The 23,576-nt window shown below is 51.0% G+C and overlaps 9 protein-coding genes across 9 annotated transcripts; 5 read left to right on the forward strand and 4 right to left on the reverse strand.

Moving 5' to 3' along the window:
- Positions 1 to 164: 164 nt before the first annotated feature.
- On the forward strand, positions 165 to 2,596 carry BDW47DRAFT_114716 (sulfatase family protein; the record flags this gene model as incomplete). Its single annotated transcript, XM_024814706.1, has 6 exons — positions 165 to 305; positions 361 to 1,216; positions 1,272 to 1,489; positions 1,591 to 1,752; positions 1,819 to 2,139; positions 2,534 to 2,596. The coding sequence occupies 6 exons, from the start codon at positions 165 to 167 to the stop codon at positions 2,594 to 2,596; spliced, it is 1,761 nt and encodes a 586-aa protein (XP_024676584.1).
- Positions 2,597 to 2,739: 143 nt separating this feature from the next.
- Positions 2,740 to 6,171, reverse strand: BDW47DRAFT_130373 (endonuclease III domain-containing protein; the record flags this gene model as incomplete). Its single annotated transcript, XM_024817086.1, has 3 exons — positions 2,740 to 4,288; positions 4,879 to 5,849; positions 5,910 to 6,171. The coding sequence occupies 3 exons, from the start codon at positions 6,169 to 6,171 to the stop codon at positions 2,840 to 2,842; spliced, it is 2,682 nt and encodes an 893-aa protein (XP_024676585.1). The 3' UTR covers positions 2,740 to 2,839.
- Positions 6,172 to 6,394: 223 nt separating this feature from the next.
- pex4 (putative ubiquitin conjugating enzyme (UbcJ)) lies at positions 6,395 to 7,486 on the forward strand. The gene is made up of 2 exons (XM_024820422.1): positions 6,395 to 6,682; positions 6,804 to 7,486. The coding sequence occupies exons 1-2, from the start codon at positions 6,523 to 6,525 to the stop codon at positions 7,121 to 7,123; spliced, it is 480 nt and encodes a 159-aa protein (XP_024676586.1). The 5' UTR covers positions 6,395 to 6,522; the 3' UTR covers positions 7,124 to 7,486.
- BDW47DRAFT_97432 (putative GPI anchored cell wall protein (Dan4)) lies at positions 7,401 to 9,158 on the reverse strand. Its single transcript, XM_024820423.1, has one exon. It carries the CDS (start codon positions 8,528 to 8,530, stop codon positions 7,607 to 7,609), a length of 924 nt encoding a protein of 307 aa, XP_024676587.1. The 5' UTR covers positions 8,531 to 9,158; the 3' UTR covers positions 7,401 to 7,606.
- An 814-nt stretch (positions 9,159 to 9,972) lies between these two features.
- On the reverse strand, positions 9,973 to 10,899 carry BDW47DRAFT_97433 (YbhB/YbcL family Raf kinase inhibitor-like protein; the record flags this gene model as incomplete). Its single annotated transcript, XM_024820424.1, has 1 exon — positions 9,973 to 10,899. Exon 1 carries the CDS (start codon positions 10,584 to 10,586, stop codon positions 9,975 to 9,977), a length of 612 nt encoding a protein of 203 aa, XP_024676588.1. The 5' UTR covers positions 10,587 to 10,899.
- Positions 10,900 to 11,531: 632 nt separating this feature from the next.
- On the reverse strand, positions 11,532 to 13,818 carry BDW47DRAFT_121677 (uncharacterized protein; the record flags this gene model as incomplete). The annotated part of the gene is made up of 8 exons (XM_024815673.1): positions 11,532 to 11,812; positions 11,876 to 11,930; positions 11,990 to 12,503; positions 12,566 to 12,853; positions 12,926 to 13,250; positions 13,316 to 13,490; positions 13,558 to 13,594; positions 13,658 to 13,818. The coding sequence occupies 8 exons, from the start codon at positions 13,816 to 13,818 to the stop codon at positions 11,532 to 11,534; spliced, it is 1,836 nt and encodes a 611-aa protein (XP_024676589.1).
- Positions 13,819 to 16,118: 2,300 nt separating this feature from the next.
- On the forward strand, positions 16,119 to 16,961 carry BDW47DRAFT_121678 (uncharacterized protein; the record flags this gene model as incomplete). The annotated part of the gene is made up of 1 exon (XM_024815674.1): positions 16,119 to 16,961. The coding sequence occupies one exon, from the start codon at positions 16,119 to 16,121 to the stop codon at positions 16,959 to 16,961; it is 843 nt and encodes a 280-aa protein (XP_024676590.1).
- Positions 16,928 to 17,436, forward strand: BDW47DRAFT_97434 (uncharacterized protein). Its single transcript, XM_024820425.1, has one exon. The coding sequence runs from the start codon at positions 17,096 to 17,098 to the stop codon at positions 17,384 to 17,386; it is 291 nt and encodes a 96-aa protein (XP_024676591.1). The 5' UTR covers positions 16,928 to 17,095; the 3' UTR covers positions 17,387 to 17,436.
- Positions 17,437 to 20,770: 3,334 nt separating this feature from the next.
- BDW47DRAFT_97436 (NmrA-like family protein) lies at positions 20,771 to 21,813 on the forward strand. Its single transcript, XM_024820426.1, has one exon. It carries the CDS (start codon positions 20,792 to 20,794, stop codon positions 21,746 to 21,748), a length of 957 nt encoding a protein of 318 aa, XP_024676592.1. The 5' UTR covers positions 20,771 to 20,791; the 3' UTR covers positions 21,749 to 21,813.
- Positions 21,814 to 23,576: the final 1,763 nt, after the last annotated feature.

The following is a 23,576-nucleotide window of genomic DNA, read 5'->3' on the forward strand; positions in this document are numbered from 1 at the left end:
CCGATGAGATCGACGGTGTGCAATGGGGTGGAGAAATGATACAAACCTGGGTCGGGTGGATTGGGGGGGCGAGGTCAATCTTTATTTATTGGGGATGTGACCCTGGCTGAGCACCGGGTTGACGGCTTGGAATTGAGTGCACTCCATCTGAGCGACGAGACACGATGAAGTTCACGGCCGCCCAGTTCGTTCTGAGCCTGCTCGGCCTCGGCGTCGCCGCGAAGCAGCCCAATATTCTGTTCATCTTGACCGATGACCAAGGCAAGGAAGCCATTGGTGGGTTGGAGCACATGCCCGAGCTCCAGGTACTTTCGTTCTCTCCTGCTCGCGCTTCTCACAACCCACTAATACGTCGTATAGGAGAAACTCGTCAAAAAGGGCAGCACCTACCCCAAACACTTCTGCTCGGTCGCACTATGCTGTCCCTCGCGCGCCAACCTCTGGACCGGCCGCATGCCGCACAACACAAACGTCACCAACGTCGAGCCCCCCTACGGCGGGTACCCGAGGGTGGTCAGCGCCGGCTGGAACGACAACTACCTGCCGCTGTGGATGCAAGACGCCGGCTACGACACGTACTACGTCGGCAAGCTGTGGAACTCCCACACGGAGAAGAACTACAACAAGCCGTACCCGCGCGGGTTCAACGGGTCCGACCTGATGCTGGACCCGTGGACGTACCGCTACCACGCGGCGCGCATGACGCGCAACGCGGAGCCCCCCGTCGACTACTCCGGCCAGTACTCGACCGACGTCATCCGCAAGAAGGCGCTGGGGTTCCTCGACGACGCGCTGAAGAGCGAGGACGGTCGCCCCTGGATGCTGACTGTGGCGCCGAACGCGCCGCACTCGAACGGCAGCTTCGATCCCTCGACCAAGGCCGCTTGGTTCGGCGAGCCGGAGTACCCTGATCGCCATGCGAACTTGTTCAAGGACTACCGCATCCCGCGCGATAAGAGCTTCAACCGTGCCATCGAGAACGGCCCGGCTTGGGTGGGCCAGCTGGAGCCCATCAAGCCGCACGTGCTGGACTACATCGACGAGTTCCAGCGGTGCCGGCTGCGCGCGCTGCAGTCTGTCGACGAGATGATCGGCGCGTTGATCGATCGGCTGGACAAGGCTGGCGAGCTGGATAACACTTATATCTTCTACTCGACGGATAATGGGTACCACGCTGGACAGCATGCGATGCAGCCTGGGAAGAACTGCGGATATGGTATGCTTTTTATTCTGTCTTCCTACATATCTTGAGAAGCATACTAATCATGTAGAAACCGACATCAATGTCCCCCTCATCGTCCGCGGACCCGGTATCCCCGAAGGCGAGACCCTCGACGTCATCACCAGCCACACGGACCTGGCACCGACATTCCTGAAACTCGCCGGCGCCAAGAAAGACGGACTGGATGGGAGTGCCATCCCGACGACGGTGAAGGCCAGCAAGGCCGCTGATAAGAATGAGCACGTTGCTGTTGAGTACTGGGGGTCGGTACGTATCCCCTATCTCTTTCCTCTTCACCACATACCTCCTCCATCACACCTCTATCACCTACATCCCTATCATGCAGTGACCAATACTAATTATGACAGGCCGTCCCCGAAGGAATCTACGGCTGGATGAGCAACGAATCCTCCCGAGCCGGAAACATCTACGGCGAAAACACCTACAAAGCAGTCCGCCTCCTCTCCGACGACTACAGCCTCTACTACTCCGTATGGTGCACGGGAGATGTAGAATTCTACGATCTAAAGGTATTCCCCCCTCTCCCTTTTTCTTCCTTTTCTTTTCCAAAAGAAAGCTAACAAAAGCTACCGAAGGCCGACCCCCTCCAAACCAAAAACCTCGGCGCAAAGCCCCAACAACATAAATTCCTCTCCCGCCCCCTCGAACAAGCCATGCACCGCCTCAACACCCTCACCATGGTGCTGAAATCCTGCAACGGCGACTCCTGCCGCCACCCGTGGCAGCAGTTGCACCCAGGCGGCGCAGTGAAGAGCCTCTCCGCGGCGCTCGACGCTAGCTTCGACAAGTTCTACGCCTCGCAGCCGAAGGTGGCGTTCGCGGACTGCGCGCATGGGTATCTCTGGGAGAAGGAGGGCCCGCACGACTTCAATATCTTTGGCGGGGGGAAGTCGAGTGTGAGCCCGCCTGCTGATGAGCGGGTTAGGAGGGGGAAGGATGAGGGGGGGGCGAAGAAGAAGGATGGGAGGGGAGAGAAGGGCGGAGATAAGGACGATGATAAGGAGAGTGGAGCGGCTGTTGTCGCTGTTGAGGGAGGGGGTGTCTGGTCGACTGTTGTTGCTCTTGGGATGATGGTTGCTGGTTTGGTTTGATGTGCACTGTGTGGGTGTGCGTGGAAGACTATTATGGTCTTGGGATCTGTTTTTCTGGTTTTTCTGTTGAACATATTCGTGGCATGCTGCATCTGGTTATATGATGGCTAATGATACCTAATGATACCTGCCTCTATGAGGGTTTTCCATATCATCTTTCTTGATATCTCTTATACTTCTTATATTCTATATTATACAGTATTTGACAGCTGGTAAGATATTCATTTACGGAGATTTGTATTGGCTAACTACAGAAGAGTGATTGTAAAAACAGCGCCATCCCAGTACTAAGCAACAGAATAAAACATGGAACCATCCTGTGACCAAGCCAAGCAGACACTCTCCAAGAGCAAGGTCAAACACGGTATGGATGGAAGAAGATAAAAACAAATGACAGGAAGACTTGTAAGATTCGATGAGATATCACCAACCGTTGATGGATGTGCAAAGAGATATTGGGGCAGGGGGTTAAAAAAAAGCGAGATGAATAAAAAGGAAAGAAAAGTCAAACCACGAAAGGTAAATCGTGTCGGGATCTGCTCCTACGACCGAGGACGGCTCCCTCCGCGATATGCTCGTACATGCGGTCGTCGGCGAGGTAAACGCGAAAGTCGCGCAGTCCTCGCAATTCTACGAACGACTTGAGCAGCTTGCGCATGAACTTGATGCGGTATTCGGTTGTGTTGCCTGCAAAGGCGTTCTTCGTGCCCAGGTCGACAATAGTGAGCGACAGACGTGGCAGGTCAAAGTGTTCGCGGATGAAACGGAGCAGAATCAGCCAGGGTAGCAGAGTAGAATGGTCCACGAGCTTGCCCGGTCGGTATGGCATGCGGTAGCTGAGAGGGAATTTGAACGATAGCTGCCGAATTCGCATGAAGGACTGCGTGGGGATGTAGTGCCAGAAGCGCATCATGAACTCGGGGTCCTCCTCTAGAAAGGCGAAGTGATTCTTGCTGAAGAAGATCCGGCGAGCGTCCTCGTAGAAGCCCCGACTGACCAGAAAATACGGCAGCGGCGAGGAGAAACATGTGCAGCTTGTGGAGAAAGACGTCTGACGCGAGTGACAAAAGCACATGGCCCCCACGGGGGAGCAGTTCTCGCAGCAGGTTAACGGGAAGACAATACGGCGATCGTTGCGACGGTCCTGGAAGGTAACGATGCCGTCCTCGCTGTCGGCGACCGCCAGATACGGATCCGAGCGATCGGTGAGCAAGTTCTCTAGGACCATCAGCTGGATTTCCTTAGGGAGACGCAAATACGGGAAGGTAGGCATGTTGTCGGGCAGATTGCCAGTCACTCTCCAGGCGGCTCGCTTGATAACACGGCGAATATCGTCATCGACCGAAGTCATCATGTGGATCGCGCAATTGGACAGGAGCGGAAACGGATCCATCGCGACCATCATCTTGCAGGCGACCTCAAACTCTCGGACCCTGCACTTGAGGCTGAAGTGCCGAAGGCTAGGCATGTTCTCCGCGGCCGCGTGGCAGAATTTCGTCCAGGTCTTCATCACCCGACTATGTATTCCAATCCCCAGCCCCAGATACCGGTTGTAGGCCGGGCCCATGTCGACATGCAGACTGCGGATGTGATGGACGCCCCATTCGGTTGCAGAACGGAAGAGACGGAACTGGGCGACAGTGTCGAGTTTAATGTTGAACCGGTTTCTTCTAAAAAAGATGGCGCCGGCTTGCTCTCGCATGGCACGGGACACCGCGAATAGCTGGGTAGGTAGTCTGGGGTGGCGGCAATCAATGTGCCTCACTATCAGCCAGGGCATCCGGCCGGGGGGCAGAAATCCATGGAATCGATTGCACTGGATGTTGCCAGTCTGACAGACAGTTCGATGCTTTTCATACCTCAGGTCGAGGGGACAGGGCCGGAGCAGCCAGGCGTGTCGGAAGATACGGATCTGGACGTGCTCGGGTAGGTCTAAAAAGGTTACGCGGCGAGTCTCCGGACGGACTACGTTGCCGGCCGCGTTCGTCGCCAACACGGGCGCCTCTGCTGCTGGACCCAGGGGGACAGGGCGAGGTTTGGGGTGTGCGCGAGCCGGCATACTTCCCCAGTTAGGGTCTTCTTTCTCTCGTCGAAGGTCTTCGAGATGGAGGAAGACGGCAAGGTCAGCCTCTTCCTCGCTATCAGTGTCCATACGAAGTGCCAGTAGGGGAGCTGGGTTTGTTGACACGTAGACGTGTCAGTTGGTTACATTTGTGGTCGAGGAGGACGCCTCAAGTGAATCCAGATGACTGACTTACCAGAGGTGTGCCCTGCGGGTCGAGGACGCGTCTGGATGATAGTATAGTTGAGGGAAACCCTACACACAGGCTGGTGATGATGGCAGACACCAGATTTAAGGGGAGGTGCAGAAAGCGAATGTAGGATGGATGGAAGATGGATGAAGGTGAAGTCATTTTGAAGGAGTGTGGAGGAGTGTGCACGGGGATAACAAACTTCCTGTTTGGGCGTGCGAGTGCCTGGGGTGTCCGATCACGTCTCCCCCTCAATTTTGACAGTGATGTTGGCTTCATCATCCGTCTTCACTCTTGTCTTCTTCCCCTTTGTCACCGGCCCTTTGACTTCACTCTTGCACAGCTTAGTCCCTGCTAGATCACACTCGCCACAACGGCGGCCAATAGGTAAGCAAACCGTTTGCCCCAAACCCACCAGCAATTTATTGATTTCGTGCCATTTATCATGGGGGAGCCACGACTCCAGCGCCATACGTGTTTCTTCGGGGTTCTTAGTCTTGTGCCATCCCCAGAGGTTCGTGATGCGGTGGACATGGACATCGACGCCGATACCCAGGTGCTTGCCCCAGGCGGCACTCATGCAGAGATAGGCCATTTTCGGGCCGACGCCGGGCAGCTTCATCAGACCTTCTGGGGTGGACGGGATGTCGGAATTGTGCTGATCGCGGAGGATGAGGGCGGTGGCTTTGATATACTTGGTCTTGTTGTTGTGGAAGCCGACGGTCCCGATTAGCTGGTTGAGTCGTTCGGGAGCGACAGCGAGGATGTTCTTCAGGTTGAGAGTGCTGTCTTTGCTGTCTTCGGGCTTGACTGCTAGTTCGTCTGTGTCTTCGGACTTGACAGCCACATCATCTGTGTCTTCAGATTTGACTGCTACTTCATCTGTTTCTTCAGACTTGACTGCCACTTCCACAGGGTCTTGGCCAAGCTCGGTATGTAACCGATGCATGGCAACAGCCGTGACGGTGTCTTTAGTCTGGGAGGAAAGCATCAAAGCAGTCAAAATGTGATATCGACGGTCTCGAGGGGACGACGCCCGCCAGTACAGCTCCGCGCAGCCCATGGTGTCGACAGGGGCAGTGGGATTCTCCTCCCTCATCTTCTTAACGGTGGAATAGATGGTCTCCCAGTTGGAGGGGGGTTCCATATGATAGGAGCCGTCGGGCGACTGGAGTTTGCGGGCTGGGGTGCGACGGGCTTTCTGGGCCTTTGTTTCCGGTTCATCCTTGATGGGAGTCTGACGAGCCTTCTGGTCCTTCGTCTCTGGTTCACTCTTGACGACAGTCCGAGTACTTCGACGACTCAGACGACCCTGCCTGTCACCCGCAGTCGCCACCTTGGAAGCCTTCGCCGGCGCGTCCACCGCGGCCTTTCGCTTCTTAGCCGGCGGTTCCACGATATCTTCAATATCAACAGTATTGACCGACGAAAGCGATGACTCGTCATCACTCAAAGCGTGGTCAAATCGTCCTGCAGGAACAGGCGCACCGAGTGCAAAGCTGCGCAAGGCGCTGCGAGTCCGGGCAGGGGGCGACAGAGCCTGCACCAGTTTGGCGGTGTCTTGGGAAGTACGAGATGTGCGCATCTTGCCACAGTAGATTTAAAAATCAACAAGCAATATAGTACTGAATGAAAGCAGCAATGGTTGGCTTTCACATGAACAACAAACAGTATCGTAGCGCGGATCGACGAATTTGCGGACGGAAGTCGGAGTCGGAGTCGAGTCGGATACCCCAGACCGACACAGAGACGGGACCCACAACATTGAGCCTCGGTCGGATTTCGCGACACTTCCATCTTCAACTTCCAGCCTCTCATTTATCTACACCTCCATCTCATCTCTCTCATCTCCTCTCATCTCCCTCCCGATCCAACCTCACCACCCACCCCCACAAAACAGCGAATCCAAGAAAATAAAAGAAAGAGGCAGAAAGAAATGGCCATCCCCCACTCCACAACCCAACGCCTCCTCCGCGAGCTAAAAGACTACACCAACAATCCCAACTCCGCACTCCTCCACCTGGGCCCAACCAACGACGACGACCTTCTACACTGGGAGGCTGTCCTAAAGGGTGTCACAGGGACGCCTTATGAAGGTATCCTTTCTCCCCTCCCTTCCCCTCCCTCCCCCCTCTCCCCTCTTCCCCCCCCTTCAACCCCTCATCCTTCCCCCCCCCAACCAATCCACCCACCCACTAACAAGAAATAAACACACAGGCGGCCTCTGGCAACTCCGCATCGCCCTCCCCCCCAACTACCCCCTCAGCCCACCAAAGATAACATTCGTCACGCGCATCTCCCACCCGAACATCTCCTTCACGACCGGCGAGATCTGCCTCACGCTGCTCACAACCGAGCACTGGAGTCCAGTCTACACATTATCCACGACGCTCTCGGCAATCCAGCACCTGCTGACGGACCCGCGGCCGGATTCGCCGCTCAACGTGGATGTTGCGGCGCTGCTGAGGGACGGGGACGTGGCCGGGTGGGAGAGTATTGTGAGATATTGGACTGGGGAGGAGAGGTGGGTTTCGTGATGCATCTTGACGTCTTGTTTGAAATCTATCTTACTGGATTATATTCTTTGTTGTTTTGGGGGGAGGGAGTGGGGTGGTTGGATTGGTGGGGGTGATGTTGGTTGTTTATATTATGACTGTTTATATCTTTATTTTTATACATACCCTGCAGTAACAACTGCAATGTCTATACATGCAATATTTTAAATATGCGATGCTTTTAACGTGCAATGCTCTTGTATATGACATGTCTTTTATATGCAATGCGCATTCAGCCTAATATTATACATTACTTTACTAGATCTGCTAATCAATATGTATTCAGATTATAATACCCACGCTTTTAAAAGCCGATAAAGACAGAAAACAATCGCCGATCAGAGAGTGACACCGCAGATGCTATGCGTAAGGACCGTGAGAACATAAAACCACCTTATGCGAATGAACCAGAGGCCAGAGAACTCCATCAAGTCAAAGAAGTAAAGAGAAAGGAAAAACATTCAATTATAACACCATAGCCACCGCAGCAGCACCCATCAAATACAGCTCAGGACGGAAATCCACCCGCCCAGCCGCCGAATCGCCCGTCTGCAGACCAGGCGCCGGGCCAGTGGTGGCCGCGGCGCGGTTCTGGGTGGGATGGACGACGGTGACGGCGGTGACGGTGCTCTGCTCGCCGTTGGGCAGGGTGGTGGTGCTCTTGAAGGTGGAGGTGTAGGGGGTTTCCTCGGAGGAGGAGGTAGAATCCGAGGTAGACTCCGAGGTAGACTCCGAGGTGGTGGTGGGAGCTGCGGTGGAGGGACCGTTGGAGTGGGTGGTCTTGGTGGTCTTGGTGGGGTCGGCAGCGGTGGAGTGGTGAGCCGTGGTGGAGGCCGGCGCGTTCTCGGAGCTGGAGCTGCTGCTCGAAGTCGTGGAGTCGTGGGCGGTGGTGGAATCCTGAGCCGTGGTGGAATCCTGGGCGGTGGTGGAATCCTGGGCCGTGGTCGAGTCCTGGGTGGTGGTTGAGTCGTGGGTTGGGGCTGGCTCCTTGGACGACTCCTGGGTGGAGGAGGGCGGGGGCGGGGGCGGAGCGTCAGAGGTGGTGGGTTCACTCTCGACGGTCGAGCTGGCCGTCGGTTCGGCACCGGTGCCCTGGGAGGCGGAACTGGGCTCTGTGGCCGGGGCCGCGGAGCTGTTGGCCCCGTCGCGCTTGATGTTCATGTGGGCTTCCAGCGAGGTGTCCTCCCGCGGGGACTTGGTCTTGTCATCGCTCACGCGGCGGGCGGCATCGCGGAATCTTTCAGAGAGACGGGCGGCCTTTTCGGCATTTTTCTCGTCGACCGAGTGGGCAGCGACCTGGTCGGTGAGGTCGTTGGATGACTGGGCGGGGGCGGCCACGGTCGAGGTCGCGACCAGCGAGAGAACCAGAAGGTTGAGAAGAGACTTCATGATGACAGTCTGAGTATGATGCAGGATGTTGGAGATGAGGATGGGGAGAAGATGAGGTGAGATTGGAGGTGAGATTGGAGGTGAGTTTGAGAGTTGAGTTTGAGAGTTGAGTTTGACCGTTGAGCCACAAAGCTAAAGAACCAAAGAGGCGCAGGGAAAGAGAAGAAGGAAGTACAGAAACGTAGGAAAGAGGAAAGAGGAAAGAGGAAAGAAGAAAGAAGAAATAAGCAAGAAGAAAGAAGGAGTATTTGTTGCCTGAGCAGAAGCTACTGGACGATCGGAGCGATCGTAGTAGTTCAACCGATCCACCGAGAAAATACTGGTCACACCCAAATCAGATCCAATGGAAGGAAGAAGAAGCCGATCAACCGGGATAAAATTAGACAACACACCAGGAAGAGGGAAGAGGCTAAAAAAGAAATGGAAAAAGCCAAGTGACAGAATCCTGGTCCTGGGAAGAACGATGATGATGGAATACCTGACTAGAATCCTGACTAGGATCCTGACTAGTGAGCCGACGATCCACCACTAGTTTCCCTGTTTGTTTCTTCGGCCTTGTTGGATCCAATTGGGGTGGCAACTGGAGACCCGTTCAGCCATGGCTCGCCTGAAACTGCTGTCACCATTGCAGGCTACTGTTCCATATGGTGATATACCAGTTGATAGGTTAGAATGATGAGATATAATTGATTATTGTTTCAACATTCCATACCCATCAATAATACCAATGATAAATCCCCCATCTCCCTATATTGATTGCTCCTTGTTGACCCTTCCAGGGAGGACATTCCAGGAACACAACCATTCAGGGGAACAAGAAAATCAAACCAGAAATCAAAACAAGGAACCAAAATACAACCCGATCATCCGAAGTCTCCGCATCCGGCCACTCGACGGTTCCTTTCGGTCGCTTCACTGGATCGAGCTGGATCGACCTCGGCTGTCTTTCTGATAGGTTGGATGGCGTTCCGTGGATCGACCGGACTAGTTCTGTCCTAGTTCTACTACACTAGTCTACCACTACTGCCAGCTTCCCAGATTACTACCCAACAGCTGTGATTCCGTAGCCGTTAGTATAGGAAGGGTTGTCATTCTTTCTTTTTGATACATTCCTCGCGTCTGTGTTGATAAACTCTCGGGTCTGCAGTGCCCTCAATACTCATACTCAGACGGCATACTCACCACTTTCTCTTGAGTGAGACATTCTATTTATGGCGTAGCAGAATACGACCAGTGGATATCCACAGCCACTCATTCGCCGTTGATTCAAGACACATAGCGGATACACCACCAAACTAACAGAATAGTCCTAAACCTAGACAATAACATATACACCCGGAATAACACCAGGGTAACCAACAACACTCGTAGTACTCCGTACAGAGTCACACCTCCCCCCCCAAACCACATACACATAGTAAAAAAAAAAAGAGAGAAAAGAATGTCACTCCCTCTCCATAACCCCTACCCACTCCCCCCAACCAACAACCTTCCCCTCTACCTCCCTCAAAATCTCCTCCCTCGTCGCCAAATCGCTCAAAAATCGCTGATCCACCTTCCCACTAAGCGCCACCAGCTGAAAGAAGTACCGATGCCGCCCATGGCCCGGCAGCGGCGCCGGCGCCAGATACACCCCCTCCCCCCGATTCTCGCCGTACTTGAACCCGCCCGTTAGCCGGAACGCGTCGTGCTTCGACTCGTCCACCATAAAATCGGCGTGGTTGACGCCCGTGAAGACCGGCGGGATGCCGAAGTAGATGCCGTGCACGACGGGCTCGGCGAGTGGTGCGTCCGGGTCTTCGCTGATGAGGACGTATTCTTCGATTGCTGCCGGTGGGGTGCGCCAGCTTAGGGAGGGGAAGAGGCCGGCGCCGTCGGCGGAGTAGTCGATGGGAATAGGGGAGCCGGATTTGCCCAGGTCCGGACTGGTGATGTTAAAGGTGGGGTTAGGGTAGCTGGTGAAGGCGGGGCCTCGGGTGAAGAGCTTGGTTTGGTTGCCGTGGGCGAGGTGGAGGAGGGAAAGGAGGAGGAGGATGGTGAGGTTGATGGAATGCATCTGTGAGGGTTAGTAGAGGGTATGATGGGGGAGGAGGGGGACTTACTTTGGTAATTACTGAAAAAGGGAACCCGCTAATGGTGTTGTGGTGATTATGAGATAGACTATGCTTTGGTGCTATGGTGCTAGGGTGCTATGGTGCTATGGTGTTGATGTAGACAGACAGTGTCCTGGGGATTGCCCGTCCATATAAACACATTTTGTCCGACTGAAAGCGACGAGGAAGGTGCCAGTAATGTCAATTGCAATGGCAAGACCATGCCTTTAACGCTCCTTCCCTCCATCACTCACGAGCTAGGCATTAGCATAAATGTATATCGCATAGAATTTATCCTCAGCATCAGTACCGTACTTGGTTACTTGCTCACTACATAGATATCACCAACGCCAACCACTTCCAAACAACCCTACTAGCATCAAGTAAGAACGGCCCAGAGCAGCTACACATATAGAAACCTTTGCGGAAAGTAGAAATTTATAGTGACTTGGTACTATCCTACCCGAACATGTATACAACGACACCTCCTTCAGTACAAACTTGCTGAAAGGGTTCATTCTATCCGTAGTGGTGGTGAGGACACAACTGTGGGCTATGTGTCTTAGTTGCTTCCCAAGGCTGGTTTCTAGTCACGAAGGACAGACATTGAACACACACCGGTACGCCAGACTCATCTGGCGCTGTCTGAAGAAGTTCTAGATACAACCATGGACAATTGGGTTATGTTCACACAGTAAGTGGTGTCTAGACTAGAATATAATCAACACAAGCAATAGATTAACGCAATTGGTCTTTATAAATAATGTTAGTATATACTGAAATCTCTATATATACACCTATCACCCCATCACACTATAAAAAAAAGAGGCAAAAAAGAAAAAGAATGCGTGATCACCCATCAAAGACATCCACCCCCGTTCTCCCCCCTCCGTCTTCAATTCACGAATCTAAGAACTCTGGCACTCCGCCCCAGCAACATAAGGGTTCGAAACCCCCTCAAGGCCCTCGCTCTCAGAACAGCACTGGGCGTTGCCCTTGTATTTAATCTGCTGTGACTCGCTGTCATATAGACAGTTGTCTTCACCATAGTAGATGTCGCCGTACGACTTGGGCCAGGAGGCGCTCAGTTTGCACTTGGGCGAGACGGTGGGTTCGGCGGTGTTGCTGCCGTCGAAGCCGGCGTAGATGGTGGCGCTGAGGGTGTCACCGTTGCCGGGGTCGGAGATGGCTAAGGATTGTATTGTTAGGTGGGTTGGTTTGAACTTGTGAGAGAGGGGAAAGGTGGGCTTACTGAAGGAGTCGCAGACGGGCTTCTCGTTGATGTTGATGTAGCCGTGGTTCACGTGCTATACCGGTGATTAGCTTTTACACCATGTTAGTGAAAAAAAGGGTGGGGGTAGAATACAATGGTCGTGCCCTTGCTGTTGTAGTTCGGGGGTTCAGCGCAAGGCCAGTAAGGCGAGTTTGCTTTGTGGTTGGACCTAATCCCAGACTTGGCCTGTTCCACGCTCTCGCACACGGGGATGTTGAAGAACCCGGGATAGCGGACGGTCTTCCCGTATTGGGACTTCCCGAAGTTTTTCAGAATCTCGTTCATAGCCGGCGTGTCGTAGCCGTTCTTACCGCCACCGCGTCCCTCGTAGCCCGTGATGGCACTGGACACAATGTCTTCAAGCGTGATGCCGCCCCAGTTCTGGGAGAGCGTGGAGTTGTCCGCGCCGGGAAGCGGCGTAAAGTGGACCTGTCTGTAGAAGTCCCACTCGTTGGCGTTCACCAGGAAAGCCCAGTTGTCTCTCCAGCACACACGTGTCTGGGCGGAATCTTCATCGGTCATCAGACCTTCATAGCCATCATTCAACGAAGACTGATTGGGTTGCTTGAAATCAGCCGAGTGATCATCACAGCTAATGTCTGTCTTCCTGTGGGAGAACAGCATATGAGTATCACGTTCTTTCACGAATGGTGGGCTTGGATTTCTTACAGGACGAACGGATGGGCTCCTGCGCCGTTGGAGGCAGCCTTCCATGCAGTAGGCATAAGCTGGCCGTAGAGCACTGACACGACCTCTTTTGCCATTGCGTTTTGGTTGAGAGTGCTGGGCATGTAGTTCATCTTGCCATCTCCAATGAGGTCTTGAAGGTTTTGCAGGGACGACTCCTCGCCAGAGAAGATGTTTTCGAGATATCCGGCCTCCATGTCCGTCCAAGATTTGAACAGATCACCAAGAGCAGAGCTCAGAGAGTTCTGCGCCTCGAGCTTGTCATGAACCCTGAAATCGATTAGCAAGGACAAATCCTGGGAAAGGAAGCCAAGGGGCAGGGGATGCCCGTTGGGCGCTTACTGAGGGACATTGTCTTTGACCCAAGCTCCCGTGAGACCGACAAGCTGGAACGCCATGTCGTGTGCAAACCCTTCCGCGTTGAATCCAGTACCCCTCTTCCATCGAGGGGCGGGCGCTGATCTCTTGGTTGCGGGACCAAGTTCCTGAATCTCGTCAGGGTCTCGCTCTTCATCGTCACGATTAGTGGATGCATCGGAGCTCTCCCCAGTGGTTCCATCAGGGGTTCTGTCAGAGGGTTCGGCTTCAGATTTTCCACTCTTAGAACTTTGGCTACTTTTACGGCTGGATCCGAGACCTGTGGCCGCCTTGGCGACGTCCTTCTCAACTAGCATCCCGTTAGAAGAGAACCCAGAAGCATGAATGGGAAAGACAATCGACCCTAGTACATACCCGTTGCAAAAATTCCAGAGATTCCAAACCCAAAGATTGTGCTCAAACCGTCAATAATCGCCTGGATTGTCTTGGAGTCATCGGACTGAGGAGCGAAGGTGGCGGTAAAGTCACCAATTTTGCTCTGAATTTCCGCCATGGCCGTCTGAAGTGCACCAGAGGTTTCAGCGTGCAGCTGTCATTATCATCTGGGTCAGCATCTGCTGGTTCGGACTTGAGTCGAGCCATGGGGACGAGTGTACCTGATGAATACCAGAGAAAGCGTTTAGGAGAAGGAAGCTATATTCTGCCGTCAGCACCAATGGAATAGAGACAGACGGCGCTCGAGTACCGGAAACCTACCCTGCTGGACGATTCGTATCCTGGCACTGGACTGTGGTTGAGCAATCAACGTTGCCGATATTCGCGCAGTTCCACTGCTCCGGGCCGTCAAAATAGTTGCTGGCGAACTGCGTAAAACTGAGTTTACTGTTCTTTCCACTGCGCCTCCACTCGGTAATCATGGAATTCCAAGCTCCTGGAACGCCGGCCGCGTTCCATCGATCTACAAAGAGATCATTGACATTTGCGATGCTACTCTGTTCGCATGTTGCGGTTGTCCAACCAGAACCTTGGGTACTAGATGAGACATCCTGGGAAGGCTGTCTGATTGCTAACCCGCTGGTTGAAACCAGGAGCAATGAGAGCGTAACGCTAAGTTGGGCGAGATGCATCAGGGCGAGTCACCTGCCGCGGGAGCGAGTGTCAGATCAACGCTGCAATCGGCTAGTCAAACAAAGGAGCGGAAGGAAGTAAATGAGAGAAAGGTTGGAGCTGAGAGTGTGTTTCGAAGTCAGCTTGGGAAGAGGTGCAAGAGCCATACTTATAGCTCCTGGCACTAGGTAGCCTAGACTTGTATGCCCGTTTGATTGCAGTATGACAAACGAGCACCTCCAATTAGCTGTTCCTTTCGGGATGCTCTACCAGAGCCTTCGGGGTATGGTGTCTGCGGGCCTCGGAGCCACCTTTCAGCTGCAACGATCCCCAAGATACACACGACATGGGCCTACGTGCACTAAAGCTGAATGTGGGGTCTAAAAACTGTGGGGCTAGGATCGGAGTTCTCCAGAAAATGTCTCGAAAAGTTAGGCATGCTATGTCCGATGACCGCTCAAACATCTAAGCACGCTAGCGGCATAAGTGGGGCTTGCGACTTGGTAGGAATCAAAGACGAGGTCGAACAAACCCTGTGGAGGAATTGAATACATGTGTTGAACTGATCATGAAAAGGCTCGAGCAACGAAGAATGTTCCTTTACCTCCCTGTATGTCGACGACAAGCTCAACCCCAACATTATCCTTGGGTCCAGGACTAGTATCATGTTGTTCCTCGTAAACAGTTACCAGGCCAGGCTCGAAGACATACAATGACCCAAAGGATCCTTGCCTCATTTACCGATAAGGTAGTACATAATCTTTAATGTGCTGCACGGGGGAGAGTGCTATACCCCGGCTAGACATGGCATCCATAGTGTATCGTTTGTCACACGGCACTGCGAGCGAATATGCATTCAACATGTGGTCACCATCCAGCGGGGATCGAAACAGCCCTGTTCTACACTTCGACCGATATTTTTTAGACCATAATGATGTCTTGTCCAAGAAGACAGTCGTCACTTTGCTCGTTTAATCGGGATCATACAACTACCCTGACATATTGATCTCTAGTGACTGATTTCCAAGCCACAATGCCGGCAGTTGAATCCGATTGGATGCCTGGGGAACGGGCGTCGGAGCTTGACTGTTGTCCGTCCTGCAAAGGATAGCTGAGGATCATCAGAGACCGTTGCTGGCCCCAATCCTTCGTTCAACGCTCGTCGGAACAATGCGGCATGTGGTTTGGCTTGGCACGGGGTCTATGTGGGGATCTCGCAAAGACATAACGACGCTTTACCTGGTCGAGGGTAGTCAGGGCCTGTGCTAGTCTCATTCATGCTTCAAGGCCGCAGATCGACATACAAGCCACAAGACTGGAAGATGCCAGCTGAGTGTAGGGGAGATGGTCTCTTATTAGACATTGTCTCCACCTCTACTAAATTAACCATTGGCTCTGTTTGAACTTCGACTTGGCCAAATTTCGCGCAGCTTGGTATAGGTATCATATGATACTGGTGTTTATGTAGTGATCACTATGAACATTGAATGTGGCGTCCGTTTTCTTGGTCTTCTACACACCTGGCGACTCAGCATTCTATGGAACTATAACCACTATAGTTTAATTTAGCATTGAAACGGGTCTAGAACCTATTGGACTCATTATTGCGGCCTCGAGGATGGTATCGGCATTATAATACAAGTATCGCACTCATCATCGTTGAGAGTTGGACGAGCAACTAAGATATGGATGACAAGGAGCTCGGATGAATTGAGAAGAATGAAGCTATTTAGATTGAATAGTATTCCGACGAATGATCAGACGAATGATCAGCATCATGTGACTAGTGACACCAACATTACGCGCTCTCGGACCTCAAAGCTACCTACCTACCTACCTCAAAGAAAACCCCCGATTACTTCCAATCACTGGATGCAGTTTTTCCTTCATCACTCCCCGGGATTCAATGGTCGCTTGTTTTGACGCCGAGTGGCCAGTAAATATTGCTTTGAATACTTAACACATTCAGACGTGTCATCTCCATCTAAGCAATCATCACAGTGGGAAGGTACACCTTCTCACGATGGACTTCCCAATCATGGAAACCTCACCCCGCCCCTGCGGAAATGATGGTAACTTCATCTCGAGAGTCTCTTCGAACGAAACGAACATGCCTAGACTTGTCACTCCCTGCAAGGCCAACGCCAATCTTCTGAAATATGATGGATATGGAAGTTTCGTTACCTCCCTCCGAGAGAACCTAAACACTGGCCGTGAAGTTCTGCAATTTGCGTGTGTCAGTGCACAAGACTTCGAGGCCATTTCGTCCGATAATCATAGACCCCTGATGTCTGCCAAACTCTCCTATGATTTTCTCACTGGGGTCTTAACTGTTAAGATGCCGGGTTTTGCCCACGAAACTCTAACGGGCTTATTCAAGGCAATGGTCGACAAGAAACTGATCATGATGGATGTATTCGATGAGACCACTCCACGAGCCTCGCCTCTGACCGTCATGGGCAACTTAGCTAAGGAGCCGGACGCCTGCTGGGCGCCTTATTCCACCGATGATTTGACCGTGGTTCTGGAAGTTAGGGCATCCGAGTCAACGGCGCGACTGGCGGTGGACGCCAGGGGGTGGTTGGAAACCCCCGGGTCGACCGTCACAACCTGCATAACAATAAACCTCAGCCGGGAGAATAATATCATCATCGAGGTGTGGCGGCTCGGCACAAGGGTATATGCAGTTTCATCCAGAAGCTCCCCCTCCCCTGCCGTACGAGTGCAACACGTCGAGATTCTGAATGGAGAAGCAGGGTCCACTATACGCGGTTGGAAGACCGACCGATCCACCAATACCATCCCGACAGACAAGATCCAGCTAGATTTCAACACCTTTGTTGGACGGCCCGCTGCGACCGATCTCGAATGCGACATCGTCATAGACAATAATCTTCTAACGGCATTCGCCTGCAGATTCTGGGATCTGCAAAGCCGGCGTCTGCAAGGATAATATACCCATCCATCAGTCCCTTCCCATCAAAAATCTCAGAACAGACCGTCTCCTTTGAGCTGCCACAAAGCACTCAAGACCTAAACTAACACAAACTATAATCCACTTCCCTCTTCACCCCACTCCATCCCACAATGAAGATCAACTTCCTCATCGTCCTCCTTACCGCTGCCGTCAGCGTGCTCGCCAGCCCCGAAGCAAACCTCGACGGCAACCTCGCCGCGCGATCTGGCACTTGCCACAAACCTAGCTCGCGCAGCAAGTTCTGGGCTGGCAAATGCGAGCAGTACTGCGATCCTAACAAGTCCTCTCATATGACGGGCAACGGCTGCAATAGGTTCGCCCAGAAGTGCTGCTGTGATACGACCAAGGCTCAAACTTGGGTATTTGAGTCGGGTTTCAGGGTAATGGTGGGTGGAACGTAGGAGGATTAAGGGGTGTTTTATTAAAATGATTCGTTAATGGGAGGCACCTGGGTTGATCAACTTTGTCTATGTATATAATTTATGTGTCAAGATAAGCGATACCCTAATCAATTAATAGATCAGCTGTCCTATCTTTCAATGGTGGATTTTCTGGAGTCACAGCGATCAAGCCTTCATCTCAAGTTATCGAATTCTTTTGTAAATGACAATGGTGACAATATTTTAGATCATCTCACGAGACACGAAAGCTAGGTAGTTGGCAGCTGTGATAATCAGTCAGCTAGAGGCTTGCACATGGTTAGTCTTGTCCTCTGACTACAGAATAACATTTAATTAATGTGATGAGTTGCCCACAGACTTGAATCTTATCATATCCTACTACTTCAGATGGAAAGAATGCGGTCTGGAATCGTCTCAACGGCCAAGGATTGTGCACCAAGCGACCACACAACTACCTTGAGGAAGATTACTCACTTGATGAAGTCTGGTGCTTTCTGTCTTTACTAGCCAGGAATTACGGCCACCCCAGAAAGGGAAATGTGACGCTGGCGAATCAGCGAGTAATTTTTTTTAGTTCTAAGTCTATTGAAGAAAGAATAATCTCATATCGGATCCCTAGATAGATAACTAAGAATAGCTAGTTTTTCAAAGCTGGAGATTATTAGGGGATTTTACTAGTCTCCTGAAAATATTACAAGTATTCTAGTAGTATTACCAGTCCTATGATAATATTTGAATTGAAGATATAAGTATCTTCTCCAGAAATACCGGCCACCCTTGTTTTAACGAGTTTAAAAGAAGGAGACGCGTGGAGACGGGCGTCTACGTGATTGAGGGAGAAGGCAAAGCGGACGTTTAGAGACGGGGGAGTGCTAGGATATTTCGGATGTTATAATTTAAGCACTTCCGCACGATGATAACAACCATGTTGAGTAGAAGACTCAGCTCCATAAATCTCAATACTATATTTTTTGGAGGCAGCTTTCCGTGTGTAGCATGGCTATAAGCTGCGCATTTTTTTGCTTGTGTATACGCGTGTGGCTCGATATGGCTTGACTATGCCACCTTGACTCACAAAACCCTACAATGGGGTATGAAAGTTAGCTACAGTGATATAATTGACACTGCGCCTCTGTCTGGTAGAAGAGGGCGGGAAATTGAAAGAGAATGTGCCGTGGAGCTATTGAACAGGAACTCGTATCTTCTGGGTTCCCGGCAAGATGCTGGGAGAGACATGTTACCAGTCCCTGTTTTCTCTAGGCTAGCATGTCGACAATCCTTGGTTGAGGTAATGAAGGGAAGATACAAGATGTCGAGTCAAGACAGCGGCACCCTACGTGCTACATTAGACTTCGTCAAAAGGCTACCGCCCTGAAGCTTGCCAGTCCTATGCAGGGCCGATCGTATATCACATTGTATCATCTGATCTGGAATCCAACGGGCAGCGAGGGCTAAAAGTATGAATCCTGCTACAACAACGGCTGTATCATATCAGCATATCTTGAAATCCACATCGCCTGGCAATCATCTTTGAGGGAGACTGTATTCTCCTTTCCCGCATTAGCTTCCCATTCGTCTTGTTCGACAGAATTCCACAGAGGGTCATTGATCGGCAAAGGAAATTGGAGTTCATCTGCATGCAACAGAGGCATGTTCTCCGATGTAGAGCTGCACAATTTCTGAGAAAGCTTATAAAGAGCTATGTTAAATCGTTTCACTTCCTCAATGCCCACCCAAACAAACGAGGGCAGGTCAGCTTCCGTATACCTGGCGAGCATGTTCGGGTAATAGAACATTCCTAGTCTTCGGCAGCTTGCAACGAGTGATTTGAGTAATGTTAGATCGGAAGCGGAGATAGGTGTCTTTAAGTCTAGGGGAATAACTCCGCCAGCCTTCATGATAACAGAGAAGATAATATGAAGTAAGATGGCCTGGTATGTGGCTATCGGCCAGAAGCAGGCGCTACACGCGGATTCTACCTCGGCCGCATCCCATTTGTCCTAAAGTTTCCACGTTAGTGAATGAATACATCCTACGAGGGTGGCCTGACATACTCTTTGATCTCGAATAGCAACGTCAAGTTTCTCATGGAGCTCCACTGCTGCAGACCGTGCAGACTGCCCCCTTGATGTCCACATGCCAATGACTGTCATTGATTGTAGAAGTAACGGGGTTTCGTGGCGCATATTGAATGAGCCTCTGTGGATTAGAGACCAACACGGATGGAATGTCTCAAAGTAACGATCAATCCACTGCTTTCTCCTATCCCGGTGATATGACTGTGACTGTACATGACCAAGAGATGGTGAAGGTGGGGTTGATGATCGGGTTTGTTGCTCCTCTTCAATACTAGCATGGCGCTGGGAAGAACATTGAATCTTGCGACGAACGCACTCCTCACATGGCACGCCCCCTTCACATCGAGTCTTGCCTGCATGGCAGCCCGCACAGGCTCGGCGAGTGGGAATCAGAAGCTCTGTTGTTTTGTGCTGCTTTCGTATGTGACGGCGAAGAGTATCACTAATTTTCATGTTCTATCGTTAGGGTTGATCGGTGCTGTAAAAAATCATCAACATGTGGATACCTTCGTTGGAATTCGCGACCACATTCCGAGCAAACAAAAGCCTGCTGCGCGACGTGTTTCGACCTCTCGTGGCGGCTCAGATGCTCCTTGTGCCGGTATCTAGCGTTGCAACCAGGCAATTGACACCGAAACGCGTCGGAGGTGGATGTACCAGTAGGTCCCTGGACGGACTCGACCTCGCTGGCAAAACTTTCCATTGGCATACCGCCTAGCAGCTATACAAGAGTGGCCTAGAAATGCAATTGTATAGTGGTTGTAAGAGTGGGCTTCGCTGAACCTACGGGAGTGTTCGGGCTGTCAAGAGGCTTCTTTACCCTCCCACCGGTATCCCATTGACATCCCACCGGTATCCCACCAACATCCCACCGGGATCCCACCAACATCCCACCGGCATCCCACCAACATCCCACCGGTCCCTTGACATCCCACCGGCATCCCACCACTTGCAAGCTAACAGAAAACCCTGGGCACGATTTCATGCGCTTCAAATCAAGAAAATTGCGCAAGGGTATTTGGAGAGCAGACTCAATGTTAGAATATGGTAGAGTCTTCGTAGCATATAATGACCAGCAAAGAATATTGAAAACGATCTAACCATGTGTAAACGTCATTGGTATCTTTAGTGGGAGGCCGGCCGTTTTTGCCATAGAATTTCACGAGCCATGACCTCCTTATTAATCCATTTTTTTGGTAACTAGTTAACCAACTAACTAATTATTATCCATGGCGAATAAAGGTAGTAGCCGGGTATAAGTATCTAACAGATGCCCCTATAGCTAAACCATCCGCCACTTGAACTACATATCTCAAAAATCAGAACCATGACCTCTTCCATCCTGATCGTCGGTGCCACCGGTAACACCGGCCGAGCGGTTACTCAAACGCTTCCAAAGTTGCTTCAATCAAGCAGCACTCTGTCGGGATACCGCATCATTGCTCTCACTCGCTCCTCGACTAGTCCGGTGGCACAAGAGCTTGCCAAACTACCCGGAGTTGAAGTGATCGAGCAAAATTGGGTGGAGATTACCGTCGACTGGCTCCGCGAGCACCAAGTTGCCAGAGCGTTCATTGCATCCCATAATGAGCCTAACCAATTCGCCGAGGAGTCGACTTTCCACCTCAATGCTCTCAACGCTGGCGTCAAGTATGTCGTGCGGATCTCGACGACGGCTGCGAATGTGCGCCCGGATTGCCCTGCCTACTACCCACGGCAGCACTGGGCCATTGAAGCTCTCCTCGACTCGCCCGAATTCAACAACTTGCAATGGACGTCTCTTCAGCCAAACATCTTCTCGCCGCTTATCATGGCGTCTGCTGCGGAATTGATCAAGAAGTACCGCAAGACTGGAGAGCAGGATCGCCTTCGTCTGATGCTGTCGGAGGATGCACCCGTCGGGCTCATCGACCCTGACGAGGTTGGTATCTTTGCAGCTCATCTCTTGGCTCAAGATGATACTTCCGTGCACAACAAGGCCAAATACGTTCTAAATGGACCCGAAGATATCACTGGAAAGCAGATCGTCGACATGATTGAGCAACACATTGGTGTTCCCGTTACAGACGTTAGTTACAAAGATGTCTCTTTCATCGACATGCTGTATGAGTACCAATATGCGGCAACCAAGCAATCCAAGAACGTCATATACTCGATCAAGTGGGCCCCCGAAACAGCATGGGAAGGGAAGTGCTCGGCTTCTACAAGCAGCAAGGAGTTCCTGGAGCTTTCTGCTCCAAAGAGGACGCCTGCTGATGTCTTGAAGTCGCTCCTAGCAAAGTAAGGAAGTCTTAAGTTGGTAAACACCACTTTCTGGGGGTGGGGGGTAAACTACCATCTCGCACTGGAGTTTAAATGAAATAATCATTGTTGACGCTATCTTATCTATAGCTAAATTAGTTCATAGCCACAGCATAATTTTTAGAAAATAATAAACCGTCTGGTATAATAGTAGGACCAAAAGTAGTAGGATTCATATACAATGCCGTTCGCAAATATGATTACCTAGCTAGCCTGATATACACATTCGGTCTCGGTCTGGTGGGCTGTGAGTTATATTCCAACTTGCAGAGCGCTACGCCAGCTACTGCAACTCGGAAACTCATTTTACAGATAACTTGCATCTCGGGACATATATAACGCTCCATGCATAACCGTTGAGAATCAATTTCCGTTTGTGCTAAAACTAAAATGAAGTAAACGATGGGGTCGAATGTGTTGTTCATCGAAGCTCGACATGGTCAGTGATCCAGCTTCGGATCATAATTTATTTTGTGTTCAACTAGATTGATTAGAGAACAATTTGAGATTCATCGTGTATATATATTTCCTCTTGCTTTCAAGTACAAACTACAATCCTACACCCTCTTACTCCCAACAGTTGTGCACCGGGACTCGTCACGGTAGACAACAGGGCTTCACATACTGAATCTATCCCGTATAGAATCAGTTTGATTTCCAATCTATCTGACGTTAATCTTATGACCCTCCTATTCTCGGTCATATTCCGTCGCGCTAAGACACACAACATGAGGTGTTTTTCTTCCTTGCCTAAACCGTGCAAGGTTCAAGCTCAGGAATCTCTTGGCTGGTCAGCTTGCATATCAGGAGCTGTTTCCCCCAGACCCCAAAGGAATTCTGGCCCCACCACTCCTTTCTTCTGTGCATAAGTCGATGTCAAAGTTCTAAAAAGTTTTTGCGAGATTTATGCGCATCTCACTATGTGCCAGATAAAGGAGACCTCGTCAGGCCCGAAACGAACAGCAGCCCCGTACAGAGTATGCCAGCGCCGACACGATTGCTTCAAGCTTGTCTATACCAAAATCTGATGGATTCTGGTTCTCTCAGCGAGACTGTCGATTGTAACATGTCAACTGTGGTGTAAATAGTTTGCTAGTTGTAATTAGCATGACGGAACATATTGAATATCATAGTCGACAGACCCCGAGGTTCCTACCTAAACTAAGGCTCATCATGCTCAATCCAATTTGGCAATAGTTCGACAGTCACTGGACTTTTGACATTATTGTAGTATTCAAGAGGTAATCTGACTGCGAGATTGTGCTCTCTCGCTTCTTATTGGACTGCTTCGTCTGTCGATCACTGCCTTGCTGTTTCACGGTACTTGACATGTCACATTATCAAGGCCAGCTTCGTATGGATGAGATGTATTTTGATTGGATTGTAAAGGAAAAAGCAAAAAAAAAAAAAAAAAAAACAGGATTTTGACATTCAAAAGTACAAACATGAATGCGAGAAGATTACTCGAGGCCTGAGACATGGGCATCGTTGTGGTGTCAGCTTCGTTTTTTCCGGATTTGTGATATATATTTTCTGCTAAAGTGCAGATAGAATGATTGGGCGCCGTTACTGTCAATAATCTTGAAATAGAAATTTTGATGGCACATCATACTCATTAGCAACAATTAGTTCAGGGAGAACATATTTCGAGGTTGTCAAAATGCGCGAAAGGATGAGAATGCCACCTGGCAATCAATTGCCTGGGGACAGACGGTTTGCTTCGTTTATCATGCAACTTCAACACAACCACTACAGGTCTATCATCTTTTTTAAGTTCGCTTGTTCGTTGAGCCCCCTTGAGACATGTTAAT

Source organism: Aspergillus candidus (genome assembly GCF_002847045.1).
Source record: "Aspergillus candidus strain CBS 102.13 unplaced genomic scaffold BDW47scaffold_1, whole genome shotgun sequence".
Lineage (NCBI taxonomy): Eukaryota > Fungi > Ascomycota > Eurotiomycetes > Eurotiales > Aspergillaceae > Aspergillus > Aspergillus candidus.

What these genes read in the sequence shown, in the direction of transcription:
- BDW47DRAFT_97432 (XM_024820423.1), bottom strand. Translation starts at nt 8,530, where the DNA reads ATGAAGTCTCTTCTCAACCTTCTGGTTCTCTCGCTGGTCGCGACCTCG.
- BDW47DRAFT_97434 (XM_024820425.1), top strand. Translation starts at nt 17,096, where the DNA reads ATGAAGATCAACTTCCTCATCGTCCTCCTTACCGCTGCCGTCAGCGTG.
- pex4 (XM_024820422.1), top strand. Translation starts at nt 6,523, where the DNA reads ATGGCCATCCCCCACTCCACAACCCAACGCCTCCTCCGCGAGCTAAAA. An exon ending in CACAGGGACGCCTTATGAAG is followed by an intron (nt 6,683 to 6,803) that starts GTATCCTTTCTC and finishes ATAAACACACAG; the next exon opens with GCGGCCTCTGGCAACTCCGC.
- BDW47DRAFT_97436 (XM_024820426.1), top strand. Translation starts at nt 20,792, where the DNA reads ATGACCTCTTCCATCCTGATCGTCGGTGCCACCGGTAACACCGGCCGA.